This window comes from Mus musculus, chromosome 7 (assembly GCF_000001635.26).
Source record: "Mus musculus strain C57BL/6J chromosome 7, GRCm38.p6 C57BL/6J".
Taxonomy (NCBI): Eukaryota; Metazoa; Chordata; class Mammalia; order Rodentia; family Muridae; genus Mus; species Mus musculus.
This window is the reverse complement of record NC_000073.6, coordinates 144122336-144145767: the sequence shown is the minus strand read 5'-3', so window position 1 is coordinate 144145767 and position 23432 is coordinate 144122336. Positions and strand designations below refer to the sequence as shown.

General features: G+C 47.8%; 1 protein-coding gene across 20 annotated transcripts in view; it reads right to left on the bottom strand.

Annotated features, from left to right (window-relative positions):
- Window positions 1-23432, bottom strand: part of Shank2 (SH3 and multiple ankyrin repeat domains 2) — a 447967-nt gene that overhangs the window by 280276 nt on the left and 144259 nt on the right. For 14 of the 20 annotated variants that reach the window (XM_006508521.4, XM_006508520.4, XM_017322093.2 and 11 more), the window contains exons 11-12: window positions 17363-17429; window positions 16534-16704 (exon numbers count right to left, since the gene is read on the bottom strand). In XM_006508521.4, coding sequence (XP_006508584.1) covers window positions 16534-16704; window positions 17363-17429 — 238 coding nt within the window. Of the gene's footprint in view, window positions 1-12593; window positions 13283-16533; window positions 16705-17362; window positions 17430-23432 lie in introns of those variants that run through there. The other 6 variants (XM_030242323.1, XM_030242322.1, XM_006508530.4 and 3 more) reach the window with 2 other exon arrangements.

Here is a 23432-nt window from a genome sequence, read left to right as displayed (position 1 = left end):
AACCCAGGATTATTTTTAAAGAACTCTTTTGTTCAGTCAACATACACAGGCCCATGCTGCCAACCCTGGAGACCAGAGGTGCATTGAGAATCTGTGTATCACCGAGGTTCTGTGACAGTAACATGTTGCCCTAGCATGTCACACAGCCAGTGGGTCTGAGCAACATGCCATCACGGATCACATGAGGGATCTTCCACAGAAGACAGAGATAAAACTACACTAGAAATGCCAAATAAAAACTATAAATGAAAATTGATTCAGGTCAAGGCTGACAGGTATGGAAATTTTTTTCTACTTTCCAGATCTTTCTTTAGCTGTGAGATGCCTGAAGCCCTCTGATGATTGTTATACTGGCTTCTGCTCAGCATGGGGACTGGGGCGGGGTGGCACAGGGCGGTGAAGACAAGAGTATAGACTTTAAAGTTCATGGAAGGGTCCAGGTAGACACATCCATGAAGATCAAAGGGAAGTTGGATTGACTGGGAGGTAGGTAGGGAAAGGACCCAGACCCTTCTTTGGTAACAAGAAATACAATAGATAGATGTATTGGTTCCTTCGATATGACCATGATGAAATGCCTGAAGCTGGGCAACTTCATAAACAAAAAAAGGTTTCTGTTAGTCCAGCATTTAGCAAGTTCTGAGGTACTGGCAAGGGCCTCATGGTAGATGGTATCACAATGGTGGGCAGGCAAGAGAAGAAAAGACTGCATCACAAGGCAGGATGCTGGAGAAGGTAGGAATCCACTTTGTTAAAGGCCTGACCACCTTCAAACACTGCTACTATGGGGTTCCAAGCTCCAGATACATGAGGCCTTGAAAGAAAAGTTAAAACCACATCCCAAGCATGGCAGTAGAAATGTTCACCGTGGTTGGAGGCATGGAAGAAATGCCTGTCCAATCAGAGGTGCCTACACAGACAGTGAATGCAGATATGTGGGATCCACGAGGCACACACAACAGGATGCTGCAACTCTGTTGAGCCCCCTCCCAGTGCTGGGTATCTGCTGAGCTCTCTGCTCTTCCATCTTAGCTAAGTGAAAACCGATTTGTAGGGGTTGATGGGGGAGAGCTCAGTTGGTAAAACGCCAGCTACGTGAGCATGAGGTCCTGAGTTGGAATCTTCAGAATGAGCCAAAAAGAGAAAGAAAAGAAAAAAGAAGAGAAAAGAGAGGGAAAAGGAGCAAGTCAGCCAGAGATGATGGTGCACACACATCTATAACCCTAGTACTATGGAGATGGAGACAGGCAGACCCCCAGAGCTCACTGACAGGCCAGTCTAGCCAATCTTAGTAAATGATCCTACCTCCCATGTTCTGGGGTCACCTGCCCATGGCTTGGTCTGGCTGGCTAGGAAGACAGATATCTGTGATACCTAGAAAAGCAGCTCATGGGGACTTGAGGTGCAGGCTCTCACTGTCCATGATCTGTGTGGATTGTATGTGGGAATACAAATGATGTCATAACTTTGATGGATGTGCATCAGGGACCAGTTGTGCTAGATGGTCCCTGCTCTCTACCCCTTACCCCAGAGGCAAAATCCACATCTGGCCTGTTGTAGTTCTTAGGCTAGTATCTGTGGTTTCCCAAAAACAAAGAAGTGTTGCCATGGCAACCTCCACATCCAGAGCTAGAGCCTATTCTGAGACAGTAGACAGTAAGTTTTGTTTCTCAAATGACTTGGGTGGGCTCTGCTTTGAATGCCTTAACCTTCGATGAAATCCCAGGAGTGGGAGGAGTGGGAAGGCTCAGGAGGGAGGCACCCGCCATTCCCCAGAGTCACAGCTGTTCCTGAGATGCAAAGTGAATCCCTAGTTTTAAAATAAGTCATTATTAGGCCCAAGAGATGGCTCAGCAGGTAAAAGCACTTACCAGCAAGTATGAAGACCTGAGTTCAACTCACAGAGAAGAGGTGGTGAGAAAGAGAAATAATTCCCACTGACCTCTACAGGAAACTGTGCCACGTATATAGCCACGCCATAGCCACATATATATCCATGCACATATCCATGTGCATATCCACATATATATCTACATACACTATACATAGATGAATAAATACCGGTAATTTAAAGGCTTTAGAATTATTATTATAATCATTGTCATCACTAGAACAGTATGTTACAGACTTGACTGTGATGAAAGCAAATGGAATATTTATATTATGATCTTGCCTTATCAAAAAAATCTTGATTAACACAAAGAGGCATAGACCAAAAGCATTAACTATAAAGTGACTATCATGATAGTTTTGTGGGAGACGACATCCCACTGAAGAGTTATGAATATGAGAAGTATATGCAATCACAAGAAAACACCAATACCTTTCACACTGTTATCTGTGCTCCATGACCACACACACACACACACACACACACACACACACACACACACACACACCAGTATGTATAAGGTCCTGGGTTCCATTACCAGAACTAGAGAAAGACAGAGAAACAGAGGAGGAGAAAAAGAAGGAAAGGGGAAGGGGAGGGTGGTGGAGGGGAAGAGAGAAAGAGGAGGAGGAAGGGAAAAGGGAGAAGAAGGAGGGGAGGGGACAAAGGAAGGGAGGAGGGGAAAGAAAGAGGAGAAAGGGAGAAGGGGCGGGAAGGGAAAAGGGAGAATGAAAGAGGGAGGGAAGGAGAAAGAAGGAAATGGCTTGGAGCTACCTTTGACCACCAGGAGGGTAAAAGGCACAGAGACACCATAAGGGGCAGCCTCACGGGAGAACCTCCTGCAGTCCCCATGGAAGGTCTCACCTCTCCAAAGTCTTTCCGAAAAGACTGGAGCCCACAGCAACCACCTAATCTGATCCCGCTGGAAAGACTCAGGGCCAGGCCTGCCCACAGTATTACTTTTTCCTTCCCCAGACTCTTACAGGTTCACGGAACCTTTACTGCTGTGGATGATCCCCTACACACAGGAGGCAGACACTGGGCAGAGATGGCTCTGCTCTTAGCTCAGGGGTATGCTACCAGCATGCTGGGTCAGTCCCTCCACGGATGTGCCTGGGGTAAGTAACATGGGCATGAGAGGCTAGGAAGTGGAGTGGAGATAGTCTGAAGGGCAAGGCTCTAACTAGATCACAGTGAGATCTGAGCCTGGTAAACCCATTGCAAGTTGAAATTACTGTTCAGTAGAAAATTCATTGAGGGCTATGGGGTAGGGAGGATAACTCAGCAGTAGAGGGACTATCTATTGGGCACAAAATCCTAAGTTCTATTTTCAACACTGTCAAAAAGAAAAGAAACTGCACATGGCTGACCTCATGCCACAGTTTAGCCACACAGCGTAGTACCAAGTGTTCTTCATCACCTCAGGGCTGGTGGGTGCTGAAGAGTTCTGCTATGACCCAGCACCCCAAGAGATGATGAGATTGTCAGTCCAGGAGAACACCCCAAATCCAAGCCTGGCTTTCTAATCAAGGGCCTCCGGTTCCTACCATCGGAAAGTGAAACCATTCCAAGTTGCACCATCGTAAGTCAGCAACCATCGACACAAGCATCTCTGCATCTCTGATCTCCTGGCACTGAGCCAGGCACCACTAGACACCCTCTGTTTATGCCCTCATTTCCAACCACAGGCATTCCCTGCATGGGGCCACACATGAAGGACATGTCTCACATTGCTCCTTCACACAGCAAGACTACTTTCAGTAACAGTCATGTAATAAGTGTTATTTTCTTGATTCATGTATTTGTATTTAAATGACACATTAGAAAAGAATAAATGTCAATGTTAAAGGTCTTATCCAAATTCAGTAATGGGGTTTTCAAAAGCGCTGAAATCCACATGCACTGAAATTCACACTCACTGAACACTTCCTACCCTGCCGTCTGCACTGGCTGCTGGTTAACCTGGTGCCACAGGATGGTGGAATTGACGAAAGCAGGCCTGCTTCTTTCCACAGCAGGAGCATGGGAGGGTTGCCACGGGGTTATGGCATGGATCCTGCTAAACCTCTATCAGGGCTATAGCTGAGATTACAGGTGCCTGAGGGTCACATGTGGCTGACTGGGTAACTGAGGTCCCTAGAAACCACTAACACGTGGTGCTCAGTGACAGAACACATTTTATTGACAGGCTATCCCTCTGTATACATTTGTGTGTGTGTGTACACATGTTCATGTGCCAAATAAAGGTTAGAGGGCAGCCTGGTGTGTCAAGCCTCACCTTCCACCTTCTTGGAGGCAGCAGGATCTCTTGTTCACTGATCTGTGCACCAGGCTAGCAGGCCCAAAAGCTCTCAGGGATTCTCCTGTCTCCACCTTCCATCTCACCTTGGAAACACAGGGATGACTGTTATGCTCCAGTATATCTGGCTTTAGGTGGATTCTGTGGGTGGGAATTCAGGTCCTTGTACTTGTATGGCAAGTACTTTACCCACTGAGACATCTCCCCTTCCTTCCCATCAGCCTCTTCATGCAACCAGAAGACACAGTAGCCGAGATCAGAGCCAAGAGTTGGGCCTGAACCCTGAGCTCCTCTTAGAACCCACAGAGCTCCTGGGATAGTAGCTCACTATTCCTCAGATCTGCTGTGATTGCTGACAGTTGTCACCTGCCCTCCTCCTGACCCATTCTGTCCTGTTCTTGGGCATAGCACTCTGCTCTGCCTGGCAGGCTATAGGGTGACCATGTGGCCTAGTACTAGCCATTGACCTAAAACGGAAGAAAGCCATCATGAGCTAGGCCTGGCCCAGTCCCAGCTTCACAGGCCTCTACCCTCCAGTCTTGCCATGTGCCCCTCTTCATTCTTCCAGATCTAGCTGGGATTTTTTTTTTAATTACATATCTGTGCTACGTACATATGTAAAGGTTAGAAGACAACTTTGGGGAGACGGTTCTGCTTTTATCATGTGGGATCTGGGCTTAGCTGAAAGCTCCTTTACTGAGCCATCTTGCTTTACTGAGCCATCTTGCTTTACTGAGCCATCTTGCTTTACTGAGCCATCTTGTTTGCTCATGATGAGTATTTCTGATATACTCACCCCTCTCCTAGGCCTTTCTCAGATCTGAGAATGAGAAGAAAGAAAAATGCATGTTAGTAGCCACTGTGACTGCTTAGATGGGCTGATGCCAAAGCCATTTCCCCAGAAGGCATTCAGATGCCAGTCTTGGCAGCGAGGACCAGGGTTCTCCTTGAGTAAAGTCACTTGCATTGACATGGAAGAAAAGATTTATGTTCTATGAACAGTCACTACGGAGAAAGACAGGTCCTCTTCCCTGACATGAGCTGGCAACTTAATTAATATTGCCCGAGAGCCTTCAGGGTGTTGGGCTGGGAATAGTACAGATCACAGGCTGATGAGCCTGGAGTCTTAGGGCAGACAGACAGGCAAATAAAGAGAGTTGGTGGACATAGTGGTGTAGGGGAGTAGGGAAGCCAGGCTGAGCACCTGCCCCAGCAGCAGAGGAAAGTCCTGCTGGCTTGGATTGAAAGAGACATCGGAAAGGCCACCCTATATATACCTCTCTAAAGCCACAAGCTGTATTTCAGCCAGCAGCATGTATTTCATGTTACACAAAAAACACAGCAGCCAGTATTTAGCCAGGAGATTCATGGAAGTTCAGGAAGAATGGAATTAATGGTCTGGAGACCAAGTGGATCTCTGGGAGGGACTAGAACAAAGCCAGACCCCAGAGCTCAGTCTTTCTTCTCCTGTAACAACTTTCCCCCCCACCCCATCCCTTGCTGGGAGAAGGACATGACTGGGGGGGGGTGCATGTGAGGATTCAGTGTCTGTACATCAGTTGGCTGCCTCCACCCACTTTCTAGAGAATTTACTCTCTCAGTAAGACCTCACTCTGGAAATCACAGAAAGCTACCTTCCTACCACAGGAGTGCAGCGTCACACCACATGACCACAGTGGCCTTGGTCAAGGGTAGCCTTGAGCAGGGGATCAGCCTCTCCTTTGATGAAGGTTCCTCTGGCATAGCAAATAAGTTTCTCTTTCTCGGTCAGGAGCAGCCTCCCAATTCTGGAAACTTCCCATAGCTAGAAGTGGTTCTTTCCATCTGGCTCCCAGGAGCCTGGGCAGGGCCACTAGACAAAGACCCTTTGCAAAAGGCTCCTGATTCATTCATGCCCTCCCTGCTGTTCCAGCTGAGCTTTCTGCTCCTTCAGACCACCTGACACTGCTTCTTTCTAAGAATCATGAGGGACATCCCGCGGATTTGGTCTAGAAGAAGCAAAATGTCCTTAGGGCTCTTTATCAGCTACATTGGCATCTCTTGGACAGTAAAGCCCATACAGCAATGGCCTCGGGGCATGGCAGTATAGTGATGTGAGGGTCTCTCATGCCTGTCCTGGCTGCCTCAGAAGCTAGGACCAGCAGAGCCACAAAACCAAGCTGTGATCGCTCACCTCTGTTTTTCTTCTGATAATTCCTGCCATTTCCCTGCGCTCTGACTTGTCCCTTCCAGCTGGGTAGGAGTGAGCCCCATGGAGGTACACGCATGGGGGAACCCTCCCTCTTCTCACTGGAGCCCTGGTGAAGTCCTGCTATTGCTGCTTATTAGAGCAGAATTAGGAACCTTTCCTCTGCTCCGTTTAATTCCACCACACGCATCCTGCAAGTCTGCAGCCCCTACCACGTGGCTGGAATAGCTGGACCGCCTTAAAGAGCCACAAGAAAGAGCCTCCAACTCTGCTGCTGCCTGTTTAAATCCTTCTTGCATTTGGGCTCAGCTCTGACCCAGAGAGAATCTGATATATATAGCTCCAAGGGGTGTAGGGGAAGAGCTGACCCTCTGCTGAGGTCCAAAGAGAACATGGCTAGTCCAAGATCACCAAAATAATTACAGATGTAATCTCACCCTTTCTGGTCCTTGGCCTAATGATTTTTCTTCAGTTCTACTACCCAGAAGCCATTGTGGGTATGAGGCTTTTTAAAGGAAGGTCTTCAAGTTCTGGTGTTGAACATAGGTATTCCCTGGCTCACTGAGGGCTGAGAGTCCTCAGAGAGCTTCACAGAAAGCTCAATTGGAGCCAATATGGGCGCTGTGATCACTTCCAGAACTGTACTTGAACTCATTGCCAGGGAAGGCATAGGTGAGGGGGTCAGGGTGAAACAGAGCTTACAAGGACCTTGGGATTTTGGCAGGACTGATCCTAAACCATGCTTGGTATGCTACTGGCAGCTTTGAGTCAGGACTGGTCTTACATGCCTAGTAATTTGCCAAGCAGTTCTTCAGGGCAAAGCCCAGGAGCTGAGATCAGTGAATAACCAGAGCTGGTCCCCAGTACACGTCTAGCCCAGGGTTAAATGGGATACCTACTTTCAAAGCAGCTGTTCATTAACGCAATGCCCAGGAGTTGAAGCAAGCAAACAATCAGAGCCTAATCCCTAGTCTCATTTGGCCTTGGATAAACTGAATGGCTGATGTCTTTGAAATAAGCTAATTCTGCTGAAAGTGGGGTTGCAGGGAGCAGGGTTCTAGTCATTCTCTGCTTCCTGAGTGTGGATCCTACAGGACCAACTGCTTCATACTCCTGTCAAACTGAACCTTCATACCCGTGGGCTGGAAGGTCACTGAAGATGAGTCCTCTTATGATCAGCAGGAGCTGAAATTCCAGGCCTCTGATTGGTCAGGAAGGGATCTAATCATACTTCCATCCCTGAGTGGGGCTACACTATGCTCTCTATGTGGTCTGAGTCAGTCCTTTCTGCATTTGATATCATAAGGACCAGGAAACTGAATGCAAACCAAAGAGAGATCCTGGGCAGAACAACCTGTCGGGCAGGACACAAAGGTCATGCTGAGGTCATCACCACAGCTTTCCCCATGGTTGCTAGGGTAGGGCAAGTCTTACAGCCATGGCTTGTCTCCATGTGCCATGTATGCTCAGGAGAGACATTTCTCAGGATCAGTGAGCAGCAAGGACCCGGACCAGAACTCCTCCAACTACATGTTCACTTTCATACATGCCCCCCACACATACTTTTTTTGAAAGACAGAGTTTCACTGCAGTAGTGAAGGTTTACCTAAAATTCACTGTATAGCCAGGCTAACCTAGAATCCACAGCAATCCTCCTTGCTTATTCTCCTAAATGCTGAGATTACAGGGGTGAGCTACGCAAGAACAGTGGGAACCTGGGAAGGAGCCTCTTGGACCCTCCAGAGGGGCAGAAGCAAGTACGGACTTAGGGTAGGACACCAGTGCCAGCGTGAAGGTCAAATACTACAGGAAAGAGGAGTGAAAGAAGGAAGAGAAAACAAAAGGAAGGTGAAGGGAATGGACGGGAAAGGAGAGAAGCAGGGTGGCCGCCCTGCCTCACTGACTTGCCCTGAGCCCCTGAAGACCCTTAAGCAGCCCAAGGCTGTGGTTGGAGACTGGGATTCGGGCTGGTAGCCAGCAAGCCTTCTATACACTCTCAACAGGCAGGCTGAGCTTCAGAACCTAACATCCCAGAGACCTGGAAAAGCGGCTAAAGACTGACCTGAGAAAGCTCTGACTAGAAGACCTGTTCCTGCCCTAGGCTCTGAGAGTTGAGCAGCTGACAGTGTCTGCAGTGGAGCCTGAGGACCCGAGGACTAGGAGAAGCATGAGTGTGCAGAGGAAAAGCACAAAGCAGGAAGAGGGTCCTGGTAAACTCAGCCAGTAGGGATGCAGTTATGAGTGACAGGGACCCCAGGGTGTAGAAACCACAGAAAGGCCACTCTGTGTGACCTTCCCAGGTTGGCATGAGGGGAAACTGCACAGGAATGAGCTCCTGAGAGGGAGGAGGCCAGCAATTCCAGGTGGGTGGGCAGCCATTGCTATATTCACTGCCAGCCACTGAGGCCCACGGGTGTTAGGTAGGCTGTGGTGAGGCAGGTCTGAGGTCTGCAGGGGCAGGGCAAGGGTTTAGGGCCACTTGTTCTGACAGACCTCTGTCCACAGCCTAATCAGGCTCTCACCCATAGCTGAGTCTAGGGTCTGCATTCTTGGAGTCTCCCTCTGCTCTGGTCACTGGTAGAATGCAGGGTAGGGTGGGGATCATGACTGACAGTACAGTTCCATCCCAGTTGGGTAAAAAGCAATCAAGTCCCAGTACTCAGGAGGCTGATGCTGGAAAACTGCCACTAGTTTGAAGGCAGTCTGGGGTATATAGGGAGTTCGAGATCAGTCTGGGCTGTAGAGTGAGACCCACTTTCCATGTATGTATGGATGGATAGAGCATGGATGGAGCCCACTTCAAGTCAGTTAGATGAGTGAGACACACTGTTCCTCCTTTCTGAGGTTGCCTACACTCCATACTTCTTATGTAGACTTCAGTCTTTCTCCCTGGCTGCCTATGGCAACCATGAAGCAACTGTCTACAAAGTTCTAACGTTATAGTTTTTAAGATGTAATGGAAAGTTCTAGTACCTGCTGACTGCCCTTACCTTCCCTGCTGATACAGGGCTCAGGGCGGTCTAAGAGAACAAGAAAGGATGAAGGAGGTCAGAAAGGACCCAGGAGCCCACACAAGGGAAAGCAAAATCAGGTGGGAGGACTCTGTGGTAAGAGCACAAGGCCTGGGAGGACGATGTCTTCCCCTATGGAGGACCCAAGCCAGAAGAAGAGCCTGCAGGCAGAGAAAGCACAGACAAACTGAAGACCAACCTGGACCTCAGATGAGACTGGACTGATAAACATAGGTGGGTAGGGGTCAGTTGTGGTGGCACATGCCTTTAATTTCAGCACTTGGGAGGCAGTGGCAGGCAAATCTCTGAGTTCAAGGCCAGCCTGGTCTATGGAGGTCTACTGAGTGAGTTCCAGCATAGCCAGGGCTACACAGAGAAATGCCACCTTGAAAAAAACAAAAACAAAAACAAAACAAAAGAAGTGGGTAGGTAGGGCTGGGAAAAGATGGATTGGCTCAAGTGATGGTGGTGGTACGCTACATAGGCAAGAACAAGGACAATCCTGGCTTTCAAGACTTCCATGAATTTTCCAAGTCCCAGTAGATGTATGAGATTGAGGTATTCAGGAACAGGAACAGTATAGCTCTGTGCAGATTATCCCTTACGAAGTCTGGATGAGGCATCAGACCCTTGTAGACCTGCAGCCCTCTGCTCGGGTGTGTGGCCGTGTCCCACAGCCACCACCTTCTTTCCCAGGTGTTTCATTATTCAGGAATTCCCCAGAAACTTGACGCTCTTCCACATAAATGACAGAAGGCTTGTTAGTTGGTTCAGACCTTTACTAAGAGCTGTCTATCACTTCTGTAACCCCCCCCCCCACCATCTCTGGCCTAGCCCTCTTGCCTCATAACAGCAAGAGAGACTTTGGAGTGGATAGTGATCACAGAGGAGGGAGCAAGCAGCGGATGACAGTGCTGGGTCTCCAGGTCAGGATACCCTGCTGTGACAGCTTCAGTGGGTACCCAGGACAGTGTGGGAGGGGCCACGGGAACCTTTAAATGGCTAGTCAACCACATCCAGTCGGTTCTGAGTTTGAGGATAAGATGGATATGCTGACTGGCATGAGGGGAGTTGCACTCTTATAGGCTGCAGCCAGGGAGACAGGTGTTTCATGTTGAAGGAAACTGCTAGAGACTGCAGGGATGAGGGTAGAGGACAGTGACATAGACATACCTCTGGAGCTTCCTGCATTCGGGGTGTGCAGAACCTGGAAGTCATAGGCCAGGAAAGGTTTCAGATCGACCTAGAACTCAAAGGTGTTTGTATGTGTGCAGGAGAGAGCAGGGGTGCTATATATACTTGCCAGCAGCCAGGTATGTCCACTGCAGGGGAAGCAGGGTGACCTGGAAAGGAGGGACCAAAGCAGGACACATTGTGTTCACACCCACCCCTCTCTCAAGCAGCACTCCGATTGGTTCAAGGGAGAGCGGATGCAGCAAGCTAGAACAGATGGAGAGCTGCTTAGGGGGGCACGTGGGAGTGCACGTGGTTGGAGTGCACATGGACAGACGGAGATCACGAAGACAAATCACATGGAGATGCTCACAAGACAGAAAGAAGGCCACGGCCTGTTGCCATAGCCTACTAGGAACAAAACCACAGTGCCTTAGGCGCCGAGCGCACGCATAGGATGGGCCATGGATGGCAGTAGATCTGAAGTGGATATTCACCTAGGTCTTGTGTTAGAAATCCCCAATTCAAGACACCACCCCCACCTAACACAGCTGCAGCACAAGGATGTCACTGGGAAAAACAAGCAAACAAATAAACAAAACCATATCACTCAGGTGGCACAACTATGCTTTATGACTGGGGATAAAACTCCTGAATAGAAGAGGCAGCGAACACAGAACCACAATAAACCACTAGACCAATGCCTTCAACGGCAGACAGCAACCCAGACCCCAGGCACAGACAGATCTGAACAATCAACCCAATGCAAGGACGGACACACACACACACACACACACACACACACACACACACATACACACACACACATACACACACACACACACACACACACACATACACACACACACACACACACACATACACACACACACACATACACACACACACACACACACATACACACACACACACACACACACACACACACACACACACACACACACACACACACACACACACACACACACACACACACACACACACACACATACACACACACACACACACACACACACACACACACACACACACACACACATACACACACACACACACACACACACACACACACACACACACACACACACACATACACACACACACACACACACATCACACACACACATACACACACACACACACATATACACACACACACACACACACCCTAGACTGATAAAATTCTACATGTCTTTCTAATCTCCTCAAAGGGCAATAAGAATAGGGTGAGCCCCCGGCAGCCAGGTAGCAGACCATCTGTTTAGAAACTGCAGTGTCTGAGAAGCTTTCTGTCCCCCTCCTCTGCTAAGCTACTTGCTCTGAAAATCTGCTGTGGGAATCCTATCCACAACTGTGTAATGCCTGCCCGACTGTAGTATCATTTCTCCCTTTCCTTGGGGAGAACCACAGAGGGGAGACACCACAGTGGGGGCCCTGATGCATTTGGTTAAATTTAAGGAAATAGGTCACCGTTTGGGTTTTCCCGAGGACCTGCTGGAGAGTCTCTCTGGCGAATATAAAGGCTCCCACGGCTCACTTCTGAGAGCCTTGCCTGCTTCATCGGAAGTAGCTCGTTTCATAGTGAAAATGCCAGGAAAACAGAAATCTCTCAGGTCGGAATTATTTAATTTCCCAGCAGGTGGTATCTTCCAAACAGGTATATTCTCAAAGAACCATCAGTCAAAACAAGCTCAAATTTCACATTCTCACACCCCCCCCCCACACACACACTATATTACACTAAGAAATCTGAAAACATCTCCCTCTATCCATCATCTATGCAAATCCACAGTGTAATGATACAGGCTCCCGGTCTTGAAACCTAGCAACCGTATCCAAGTGCTCCTTAGTCAGCTAAGCAGGCACCAAACTCACACACACACCTCAGCTCTATGGACTGCGTTGTCTGTCACACACACACACACACACACACACACACACACACACACACACACACACCCTCTCTCGACTCTCTCCATAGCTGCGGAAGGACAAGACAGGAAAACAAACCTTGTTCCGCTGAAGAAGCGCAACCCATGTCATTTAATCCATCTGACAGCGCATCTCCCCTCAGAGCCAGGCAAGAACAAAACCACCAAAGATTGGGGAAAACAGGTTGGCCGGGTCCGCAGCTTATCAGCGTACCACATGCTTAATACTTGCATGCTTATTTCGGACGTGGGCTCCCCGGCTCGCCCCTGGCCTTGGCTTTAATGGAAGCCATCCTATGGAAGTCATCCTAAGTAGTCTGTGGTCAAGGCACCTCAAGCCGGTTCGGCTCATCTGCCCAGCCACAGCTTACAGTGGGTGACAGCAAGCAGGGATTAACTTCGCTCTTCACAGCCTTTCCCAACAAGCACTTTCCTCCAGCTGGCAGATAAAATAATCTGATGGAAGGCACGTTTAATATTTTAAGGGGGGGTGCTTTAAAAAAAAAAACAGCAGCGCAGAATCAGACAAGAGCAGCACGCACACTGTGACCGGCTCGCACATAAATGTGCACGCTATGATGATGCTGTGCCTATTGGGGAGGAGAGCTGCAGCCACATGAACTCCAGGTGTCCATTTGCCAAATGGCTCTGACCGCAGGGTCTTATGGCTGCCTTCCCCAAGACCACCTCTGCACTTCTGAAGTGCTCTGGTTTTTCTATCACACTAGCAAGTATAGAAAACAAAGATTTGCCCATTCAAAAGCAAGGACAGTTTGATTTTTCGGTAGGAAGTTTTTTCCCTGATTAACCATCCCCAACTTGGGATGTGGAGAGCTTTCCACTACCCTACATACAGACATGTGCCCTAACCTGACCCACCCTGACAGAGGTGTGTGTTGGGGGTGGGGGGTTCCTACCTTCATTTCCTCCTGCTTGAGATTCAAGGACAGCAGCTCAGCCTCTCTCAGCCTTCCTCAGCTTAGGATACACGGGACTCTCTGCTCATGAGCAGTGAGGGGTGCCAGACTCACAAATGGGGGACACACTTAGGGACAGATTGGTAGCAAAGCTTAAACTATGAGACTACAACATGGAATACTAGCTTAGTCCACCGTGTGAGCACCTGAGTTTGGATCCCCGAAGCCATGTAAAAAGCCTCCACAGAGGTTTATGCACAGGAGGCTGAGACAGGAGGCTTCTTGGGACTCTCTAATCAGCTAGCTTACCCAGCAAATAAACCTTCAGGCCAGAGAGAGGCCGTTCCAAACCAAAGGTAGACAGCTCCTGAGGAACACCATCCAAAACAGTCCCCAGAGTTCTAAATGAATGAGCACAAATACACATGCTGGAAGGAAAGTGACAGAAAGGCCAGCCTTGAATGGCAAACAGCATGGAGGAGGGTCACTCACTTAGCACATACTTCCTGGCCTCCCTGAGCAGCAGGTACTGAGGGGTGTGCAGAGTCCAATACTGTTGCCCTGGAAGAGGCGATGGCCCAGAGACAGGCAACACTAAACTCTGGGCCCTACAATTATGGCCTTGGAAATGGGTCTTCTCACAGATGGTCAGTTTAAGGATATTGAGTGGAAGGTCATCTTAGATACAGGACCAAACTGGTGTCCTAAGATCAGGCAGGAAGTTGAGACACGCTGAACAGTTAATTGTCTCACTGCTGGGACCACATGCCTGGTAAGAAGCAATTTAAGAGCTGGGCGTGGTGGTGCACACCTTTAATCCCAGCACTTGGGAGGCAGAGGCAGACAGATTTCTGAGTTGGAGGCCAGCCTGGTCTACAGAGTGAGTTCCAGGACAGCCAGGGCTACACAGAGAAACCCTGTCTCAAAAAACAAAAAAATGAAAAAACAAAAACAAACAAACAAACAAAAAGGTCAAGTTTATTTGATAGACAGCCTGAGAACATAGTCCATCATGGCGGAGGATGGCGTGGGGTGTGAGACATCAGGAGTGTGAGGTCACATCAAATCCACAGTCAGGAGGCAGAGAGATAAACACTGGTGCTTAAATTGCTTTCTTCTTTTTATTCAGTCTGGGACCCCAGAGCAAAGGATGGTACCACCCACATTCAGTGTGGGTCTTCATATATCAGTTAACCCAAACTAAGTAGACTCTTACTCACAGACACGCCCAGAGGTTTGTTTTCATGGAGATTCTAAACCCCAAGTTGACAATCTCTATAACTATAGAGAAGGTCAGGTTATCACAGACCAGAGACTGCAATCGTGTCACAAACCCATAGAGGCCAAAGACCAGCAGCAGCAGCTAACACAGGAAAGAGTCTGAAGTAAACCCTTCCAGAGTCTTGCGGAACAACCCAGTATCTTGATTCTGACCTCGTGTCCCCTAGAATGGCAGAGTAAACTCATTACTTTAAACGGCTCAGCCTGCTGTCATTTGTCATTCTTGGGAACTGATGTGTGGCCAATCCTATCTGAATGAGCTCATGAGAGATGGGGATGCCCAGGTAGGCCCTGAGACACAAAGGTGGGTGCCCAGCCTCTGAACTGCCAGAGGACGTTAGCATAGTGATTTCAGTGGCACCTCGTGGAGTCACACAAAGTGGTTGCCAGGGAATCTGCATGCCACACAAACTCTCAGAAAACCCAACTATCGAATACACACTGTGCAACACTGCCTGAGGAGACCAAGAGATCTCTCATTCAGGTGAGCATAGTCCATTACAGAGAGGAAGGAGTGGCTCCCAAGCTATCTCTGCAGATCAATTGCCAGGCTAGCAGAAAACGGTAGAGTTAGGGAGTAGTGGGATAGCAAAAAAAAAAAAAAAAAAAAAAAACAAACAAACAAAAAAACATCTAGAGCAAATGATGACCAGGTCTCAGGAGGAGGCGGCACTGTAACAGCAAAGATGAGACAATGTGTACCAAAGGCTGAACTTCTGAAAAGTCAGGTGCCTTTTTCAAAGTAAGCAGCCACTGATCTTTAAGTCACATAACCTCTAAGGGGACCCAACATCTTCAGTACTTTTGACATCACCCTTAGAGCCTGGGGTGAGGGAGGAGCTACAGAAGCTATCAGTCTCTGAGCCCCCCCCCCACCTTCTAAAGGGCACGGGGGGGGGGGATTTCTGGACCCACTAATCTGCCAGGGTCTTCCCCGGAGGAGGTGGTCAGAGATCACATTGGTCATGGGGAGCTCTGACCCAGACATCTCTAACCCCTCATACTTCTGGTCCCTGTAGACATTCTCTTATGTGCTGAAGGAGACATGGTGTCTGCAGCTCCCTACACCAGACTGGAGTCTTAGGATACAGACTCCCCACTTTAGGAGCCCTGAACAGTGACTGTCTCCCTCAAAATGTATCTTCCCTCTCAGCCTCCACAGGGCAGTATCACTTGCATTCCCATATGAGGTGTCCTGCTGGCACTGACTCCAACCTCATAGGATACTCTGGGAAGAAGTTCCCAGGCCTGCCATCCCTCAAAGGGAAGCCATTTCCCTCTGAAGTGGTAAAATATAAGGGAAGGTTATAAATTAATATAGGACCTGTGGATGGTGCAACTGTTTCTGCAGGTAAGAACTCACTTGGTCAAGGTGAAGAATGCATGTGAGAGGACAAGATATCAACATTAGGTTCGGCACTTGCAATCTGCTCACAGCTGGAATGAGGCTGAGGCAGGCAAGCATAGGGAATAGCTTGGGAACCTGGGACTTCGCTTGGTTTGAGCTCTACACACATCCCTCTTCTAACAATGCTGATGCTCAGAGCAGAGTACAGGGTGACACAAGCCCATCGTCTGGCTCTACATCACGATCCAACTTCCCAGCAAGACAGATCCCAGCCACATTCGATGCAAGACACACATTCAACATGGTGAAGACGTTTTAAAAGCAAGACAGAGTAGTTTCGCTCACTTCTGACACCCAAAAGCAGGGTGAGGGCATAGGCAGTGAGAGGCAGATGCCATCTGCTTCTTCACAAGGCCCCAAGAAGCTCCATCCCAGAGCCCCTCCATGGGACAACTCCACCTTCAAGGGCTCACCACTGCCGGTCCAGTGGGGCTGTTCCCCGCTGCAGGTCCTGTGGAAGCCCAGCGCTGGAGGGCGCAGGCCGGCTGGCTCATCCACTGTGCAAGACTGGGCCCAGCCCATGGTAGGACGGTGGGAGCAGGGAGGAGCCCCCGAGATGGGCCTCCTGGTTGGTGCAAGTGGTACTAGAAAGGGGAGGGGGACACCAAGTAGAGGTGACGGGAGGGCAGAAGAGAGGACCTCACATTCTTCTTCCCTCTCAGTTGCCACCCATCCACACATGAGTCTGTGCCTTCCAATAAGCACATCTAAGCCAGCTCCCCAGTGCATTTCCTCCTTGGTACCCACACAGTTTCTCTGATTTTGTTTCTGTAGTGTTTTTTAAAGACTGTTTGAGAAAAGCTTGGGGCTCATAGCAAACTTGAGAGGAAGGTATAGAGATATCCCCCAGCCCTCCCGACCCCCCCACCTCCCCTAGGATCAGCGTCACCTGCCAATGTTGCTAGACCCTAACCATCTGCAGAAATGCACAGCTACAGGCATACATTTTAAATCAATATTGGGAAACAAGAGAGTTGAATCAGGTGGGAACCCTAGACCAAACCCCAGCAGAATTCAAACATCCCCATTCCTGAGGCCCTGCACACTTCACATGTGCCTGTAGCAGGCACTGTCAGGAGAGAGGAGAGTGGTACTCTTCAAGGGAAGTGTATTGCTCATCCCCCAAGGTCTTCACAACCCTCCCCACTATAAGGGAAGGACTCCCAAGGCTGAGAGCTCCACAAGTAGTCCCAGGAAGATCTCAGATGACAATGGCTGTGGTTTCTCCCTAAGCCTACTCACCAATGTCTGTCTCCTTGTGGTTCTTGATGTACTCTGCAAGTTCAAAGTTGCCCGCTATTATAGCCACCTGCAGAGTGAAAAATCACAGAATTCAACGTCAGCTGCACAACCACGGGTCTCTTTGCGCTTACATCGTCAAACGCTGTCCTCATTTCATGTCTGTTGCTGTGACAGATACTTAGAGAAGGAAAGGTTTATTTGCCTTACAACTCCAGGTTAGAGTTGTAAGAAATGGGTCTCAAGAAAATGACCACACAATCCAAAGCACTTCAGCAGGAAAAAAATGTTGCACCCACTGAAGCCAGCAGGCAGCAGGAGTCACACTGGATTTTTATTCCTAATGAAACCCTTTACATCTTGTGTTTTACCCAGGTGACCAGAGCTCAGCCTCACATCCTTACTTGCCTGGCTGGCTAATAGCCATGCAGTTTCTAGGAAGAAATAAAACTTGAACATATATTTTGATTCCAAAAACTGCAAGCCAACTATGGCAGAATGTTAATTTCTACCAATTGGCTTCTTTACAATTTTTTAAATGTAGTTTTGTCTTATTTGATAGAAAAGAAAATACATTTTGCTTATATTTTCCACACAGCCAATTACTGAGGGGAAACTGAGGCAGGGACTTAAAGCATCAATCCACCGTCAGGAGCAGAGGGAGAATAAACGCATGGATGCTTGCTTGCTTCTACTGAGTCAACTTCTTGACTATTACACTGTTCAGGACTCCCTGACTAGAGAATGGTGCCGCCCACCGTAGGCTATACGTCTTCCCACATCAATTAAGAATCAAGATAATGCCCACAGGCCAACCTGATCTAGATAGTTCCTCTCTTCCAGGTGATTCTAGATTGTATCAAATTGACAAAGTGAACCACCACAAAGGCCCGAGCCAAGTGATGCCTGGCCATCAATACTCAGCAACCACATCATGACATTTTTGTTCCACTGCAATCTTTGTGTGGGGACAACTGTCTGTCCAGAGGCATGGGGACAGTCTACAGTGGCAGCAAGGGTTCATAGGGTCTGTGAACTCCTCACTGAGGACTGTATTCTATGTATCAGAAGGCTGGGCTACTATCCCACCCACTCCCAGGAGTTCTTCTGTGAGGACTCATTATGATTGTCAACTTGACAGGGGGAGTTTAGAACCACCATGAAGACAGGCCTCTGGACATGTCTGAGGGAGTTTCTAGATTGAGTTCATTGAGGAGGGAAGACCCATCCTGAGTGTGGAGGGCACCATCCTGTGGGCTGGATTCCCAGACTGAATAAAGAGAGAGGAAATAAACTGAATACCAGCATGCATCTGTTTCCTGACTACAGATGCAATGTGACCAGCTGTCTCATGGCCCTGATGTCATGCCTTCCCACCATGGAGGAGTGGGCACTCAAACTGTGAGCCATAATGGAGGCTTCTCTCCTTACATTATTGCCTTTGTTGGGTATTCTGTCCTTCAAATGCTCTTAAGGCTCCCTGGGCACAAACTGTTCCACCCATGCACACAGCCTGAGGGTTGGGGATGCCGCTCAATGATAGAGAGCTTGAGAGCCTGCCTAACAGCAAGAATCCCTGAGCCCCACCTTCTAAAGCACCATTCGTTCTAAAGCAGATGTGGTGGAACAGGCTATAATCTCAGCACTTAGGAGGTAAAGGCAAGAGGATCTCAAATTCAAGGTCATCCTTGACTACTTTGTGAGTTTGAGGCCACCTTGGGCTATAGTATACCCTATAATAGAAAGGGGGAGTGAAGTAAGAAAGGGGAGAGAGAGAAAGAGAGAGAGAGAGAGAGAGAGAGAGAGAGAGAGAGAGAGAGAGAGATCCAGCTAAAAAGCATCTCACCATAGTGCTGTAGCTCTGCTGCCTGCCACCTGACAGTCAGAAGCACTCAGCAAGTGACATCAAGTAACCAGGGAATGGTCCTGGAGCCCCAAATAGAGACCCTAAGCCAATGCCTATACTGTTCTAGAGCCCCCGGAATGAAGCCATTATAAGTACACCCACAACAAACCATAAGATGCAGGCTCAGAGTCATACACACCTACACTGAACTGACATCACATAGCAACGTAAAGGAACCCTGTGGGGGTGGGTCTCCCCAGGAAGAAGCAATCCTCGAGGCTGCAGCACTGACCTCTGTTTCCAGCTTCCTTGGGTTCTATAAGAAAGCAGGCTAATCAAGCCAGAAAGCTGTACCCCATCATGGCCTTTGTAGCAGCTCCTGCCTCTGGGTTCTTGCCCTGTTTGAGTTCCTGTCCTGATTTCCTTGGATGAAGTGTAAGCCAAAAAAACCCATTTCTTTCCCAATGTGTTTGGTCATTATGCTTCATCATGGCAATGGTAACCCTAACTATGACAGGTCTCAAGAAAGTGACCTCAAAATCTTAAGCATTTTGATAAGGCAGAAAGCTTTATTTCTGCAGAGGGGAGTGTAACTATTCTTAAGCAAGGTCCCCCCTGGGATTTTATTCCTAATGCAAATGGATCTTCTGCCTTGCTCTGGGTGGTCAGAGCTCTGCTCTCCTTCCTAAAAGACTGGGTGATTTAATGCAGTAAGGCTGCTGAGTAGAGTGTGATTTTCAGCAGAGAGTGAAACCTTGGGCAGTACTTTGATTCAAGAACATCTGACCCTAGAGGAACCTGAGTTTCTTCCAAGTTGCTTCTTTATATTATTTTAAGTGGAGTTTTGTTTTGCCTGGCCTTTTGATAGAACAGAGAGCAAGAGCCAGATGGAGTCCTTTCTTTTACTAAGAAGGCAGAGGCAGGTGGATCTCTTGAATTTAAGGCCAGCCTGGACTATGCAATGAGAACCTGACTCAGAAAAGACCATACATTTCATTGACATTCTCTCTCTCTCTCTCTCTCTCTCTCTCTGTGTGTGTGTGTGTGTGTGTGTGTGTGTGTGTGTGTATTGTTCTCCCTTTTAAGAACCTCAGTGAACACAGATGGTAAGACTAGGAATGTAGTGTAGATAGATGTCTTTGAAACCATTACACACTGCAAAGGCTTTGGAGTGTACACTGGAAATACTAATTTTAAAGGAATTCATTTTCTCTCATCTGTATTACCTAAACAATGTATTAAATAAACACGTACTCAATATGTGCATTATATATTAAATACACTTTAAACATATGTGTATATGTATATTTAGATATAACATTGGCACGTCTTTGTCTATGTATAGATATACACATGGCTTAAGTGTAGGTGTGGTGGTTTGAATACGCTTGGCCCAGAGGGTATCATTATTAGGAAGTGTGGCCTCCTTGGAGTAGATATGGCCTTGTTGGAGGAAGTGTGTCACTATGGAGGTGGGCAATGAGACCTTCCTCCTAACCATGTGAAAGTCTGTCTTCTCCTGGAAGCCTTCAGATGAAGATGTAGAACTCTTAGCATCTCCAGCACCATGTCTGCTTAGACATTGCCATGCTCCCACCTTGATGATAATGGATTGAACCTCTGAACCTGTAAGCCTGCTCCAGTTAAATGTTGTCCTTATAGAAGTTGCCTTGGTCATAGTATCTCTTCACAGTAATAAAACCCTAACTAAGACCGAATTTGGTACCAGGAACTGGGTATTGCTGTGATAGGCCTAACCATGCTTTTGTTTGGAAGAATATGGATTTGAGGATTTTTGAATTTAGAAAGCCATGGAATGCTTTAAGTGGGGCTTAATAGGCCATCCTAGCAGAGATATGGAAGATAGTAGTGATGAAGGTGACTTTAACTATGTAGGCCTGCTGACCCCAGAGGTTTCAATGGAAAAGAATATTAGTATGTGGTTTACAGACTATTTTTGTGAAGAATATGGATGTGTTTTGCCATTGTTCAAAGTGTCTGCCTGAGGCTAAGGCATAAAGATTTAGATTAATCACTTAGACAAAGGAAGTCTCAAAACAGCCTGATATAAATTCTGTTGTGTGGTTACTAAAGTTCATTCTTATGAAGAACATTTTAATGAAAAGGAGCAAGCTGAGAAAGGACAATATAAAATGTATGGTTCAAGTAATAAAGGGCACCAGGAAGTAAAATTGAGCTGAATCCCACGTTCAAAGACAGAAACAGATTAAGGGAGTGGTGACTTTGGAGCAAGATCCTACCCAGCTAAGCTTAGGCCCAGGCATGGTGGTAGATACCTTTAGTCTCAGCATTCAGGACACAGAGCCATGCAGATCTCTGAGTTTAAGGTCAATCTACAGAGCAAGTTCCAGGACAGTCAAACTTAGGCAGTGAGGGAGCTGAAAAACAGAAAGCTGGTAATAGAATGGGGGAGGGGATGTTCTAACCCTAGCAAGCAGCAGAACTCAGCAACTTTTGGCTATGTGGCTCTGGTTTTAGAGTCAAGAATAAAAGGGACTAATGGGACAATTGATGCTGGTTAGCTGGAGCTAAAAAAATTAGTGATGATTAAGACCAGCATCACTGAGGTAGAATCTTCTGGGAAGTATTTTCTAAGATCACAAAGAATCTGTGTTCCAGAGATAGCCAAGGCTGTACCTCATGCTGCAGGTGGTCTTGGTAATGTGTAAAAATCACCCAGGTGGTATTGGTTTTAAAGTTATGGAGGGGTTTTGGAAAGCAGCTAAGACTTAGCACTATGAGAGGCCAGGGAAAGCTATTACTGAAGGTGCAGCCTCAGTTGCAGTTGATAGCTCAGAAATGAAGGGGTCATGCAAAGAAGCTGTTTGGCACCATGAAGAGAGTCTATGAGAGGCTATTGGTGAAGCCTAGTTGCAACAGAAGACACCATCTTATTGGAGATGCCAGTACCATAGGATGACCATCAAAAACAGCAGCACCAGTGGAATGGAATCAACCGGAGACTAGAATACTACAGAGGGCAGAGTTGGAAATGTCACAAAAGCCCTTTGGAGGAACCCAGAATATCATGTGTGGATCCCAGACATTGAAATAAGAAGCTGTGAAACTGAAGGTGACTTGTAGACCCCAAATGTTAAAGATGCCAGAGCCATGGAATACCTGCTGAGGAAAGCTGCTAACAGGGAGTAGAACCAGCCTAGGAGAAAGCAGTTTGTTGCAGTCAATAAAGCTGAAAGGAGTTGGACATCAGACTTGGAGATGCAGTTTGGTGTTTGCCCAGCTTGTTTCCTGTCTTGCTTTGGGAATTACAGTTAAATGATTGAATGAATCTCAGAAGAGACTTTGAACTTTGGGCTTTTAACATTGTTGAGACTGCCATAGTCTTTGGGGACTTTGGAAGTTGAACTAAATGTATTTTTAATATGCTATGACTAGTATGGCCCCCATAGACTCATGTGTTTGAACAAGCCTATGGGGCCCAGGGAGTGGAATATGGTAGATTGATATGCTTGGCCCAGGGGGTGGCACTATTAAGAGGCATGGACTTGTTGGAGTAGGTATGGCCTTGTGGCCAATGAGACCCCCATCCTTTTTTTTTTTAAAGATTTATTCATTTATTATATGTAAGTACACTGTAGCTGTCTTCAGACACTCCAGAAGAGGGCATCAGATTTCATTACGGATGGTTGTGAGCCACCATGTGGTTGCTGGGATTTGAACTTAGGACCTTCGGAAGAGCAGTCGGCGTTCTTAACCACTGAACCATCTTGCCAGTCCTGAGACCCTCCTCCTAAATCACATCAGAGACAGTCTTCTCCTGGCAGCCTTTAGATGAAGATGTAGAACTCTCAGCTCCTCCAGTGCCATGCCTGCCTGGGGACTGCTATGTTCCCATCTTGATGATAATGGACTGAACCTCTGAACCTATAAGCCAGCCCCAATTAAATGCTGTCCTTATAAGAGTTGCTTTGGCCATAGTATCTCTTCACAGCAATGAAACCCTAACTAAGACAATAGGAGTGTTTGGAAAGAGGAGGGGAAAGTAGCTCAGGGAACAAGGTTGTGGAGTGGGGTGAAGAGGACCAAAGCTACAACATGGATTTTTGTGAAAACACCACAGCAAACCCATCACTTTGTACAACTAAGTCACACCGATGAAGATGCTGACAGAGGCATGCTCTCAGCTGGAGAGGAGAGGGCATGCTAGGGGAGCTTGGAAAACCCATCCCCACTCTAAAGTGGCAT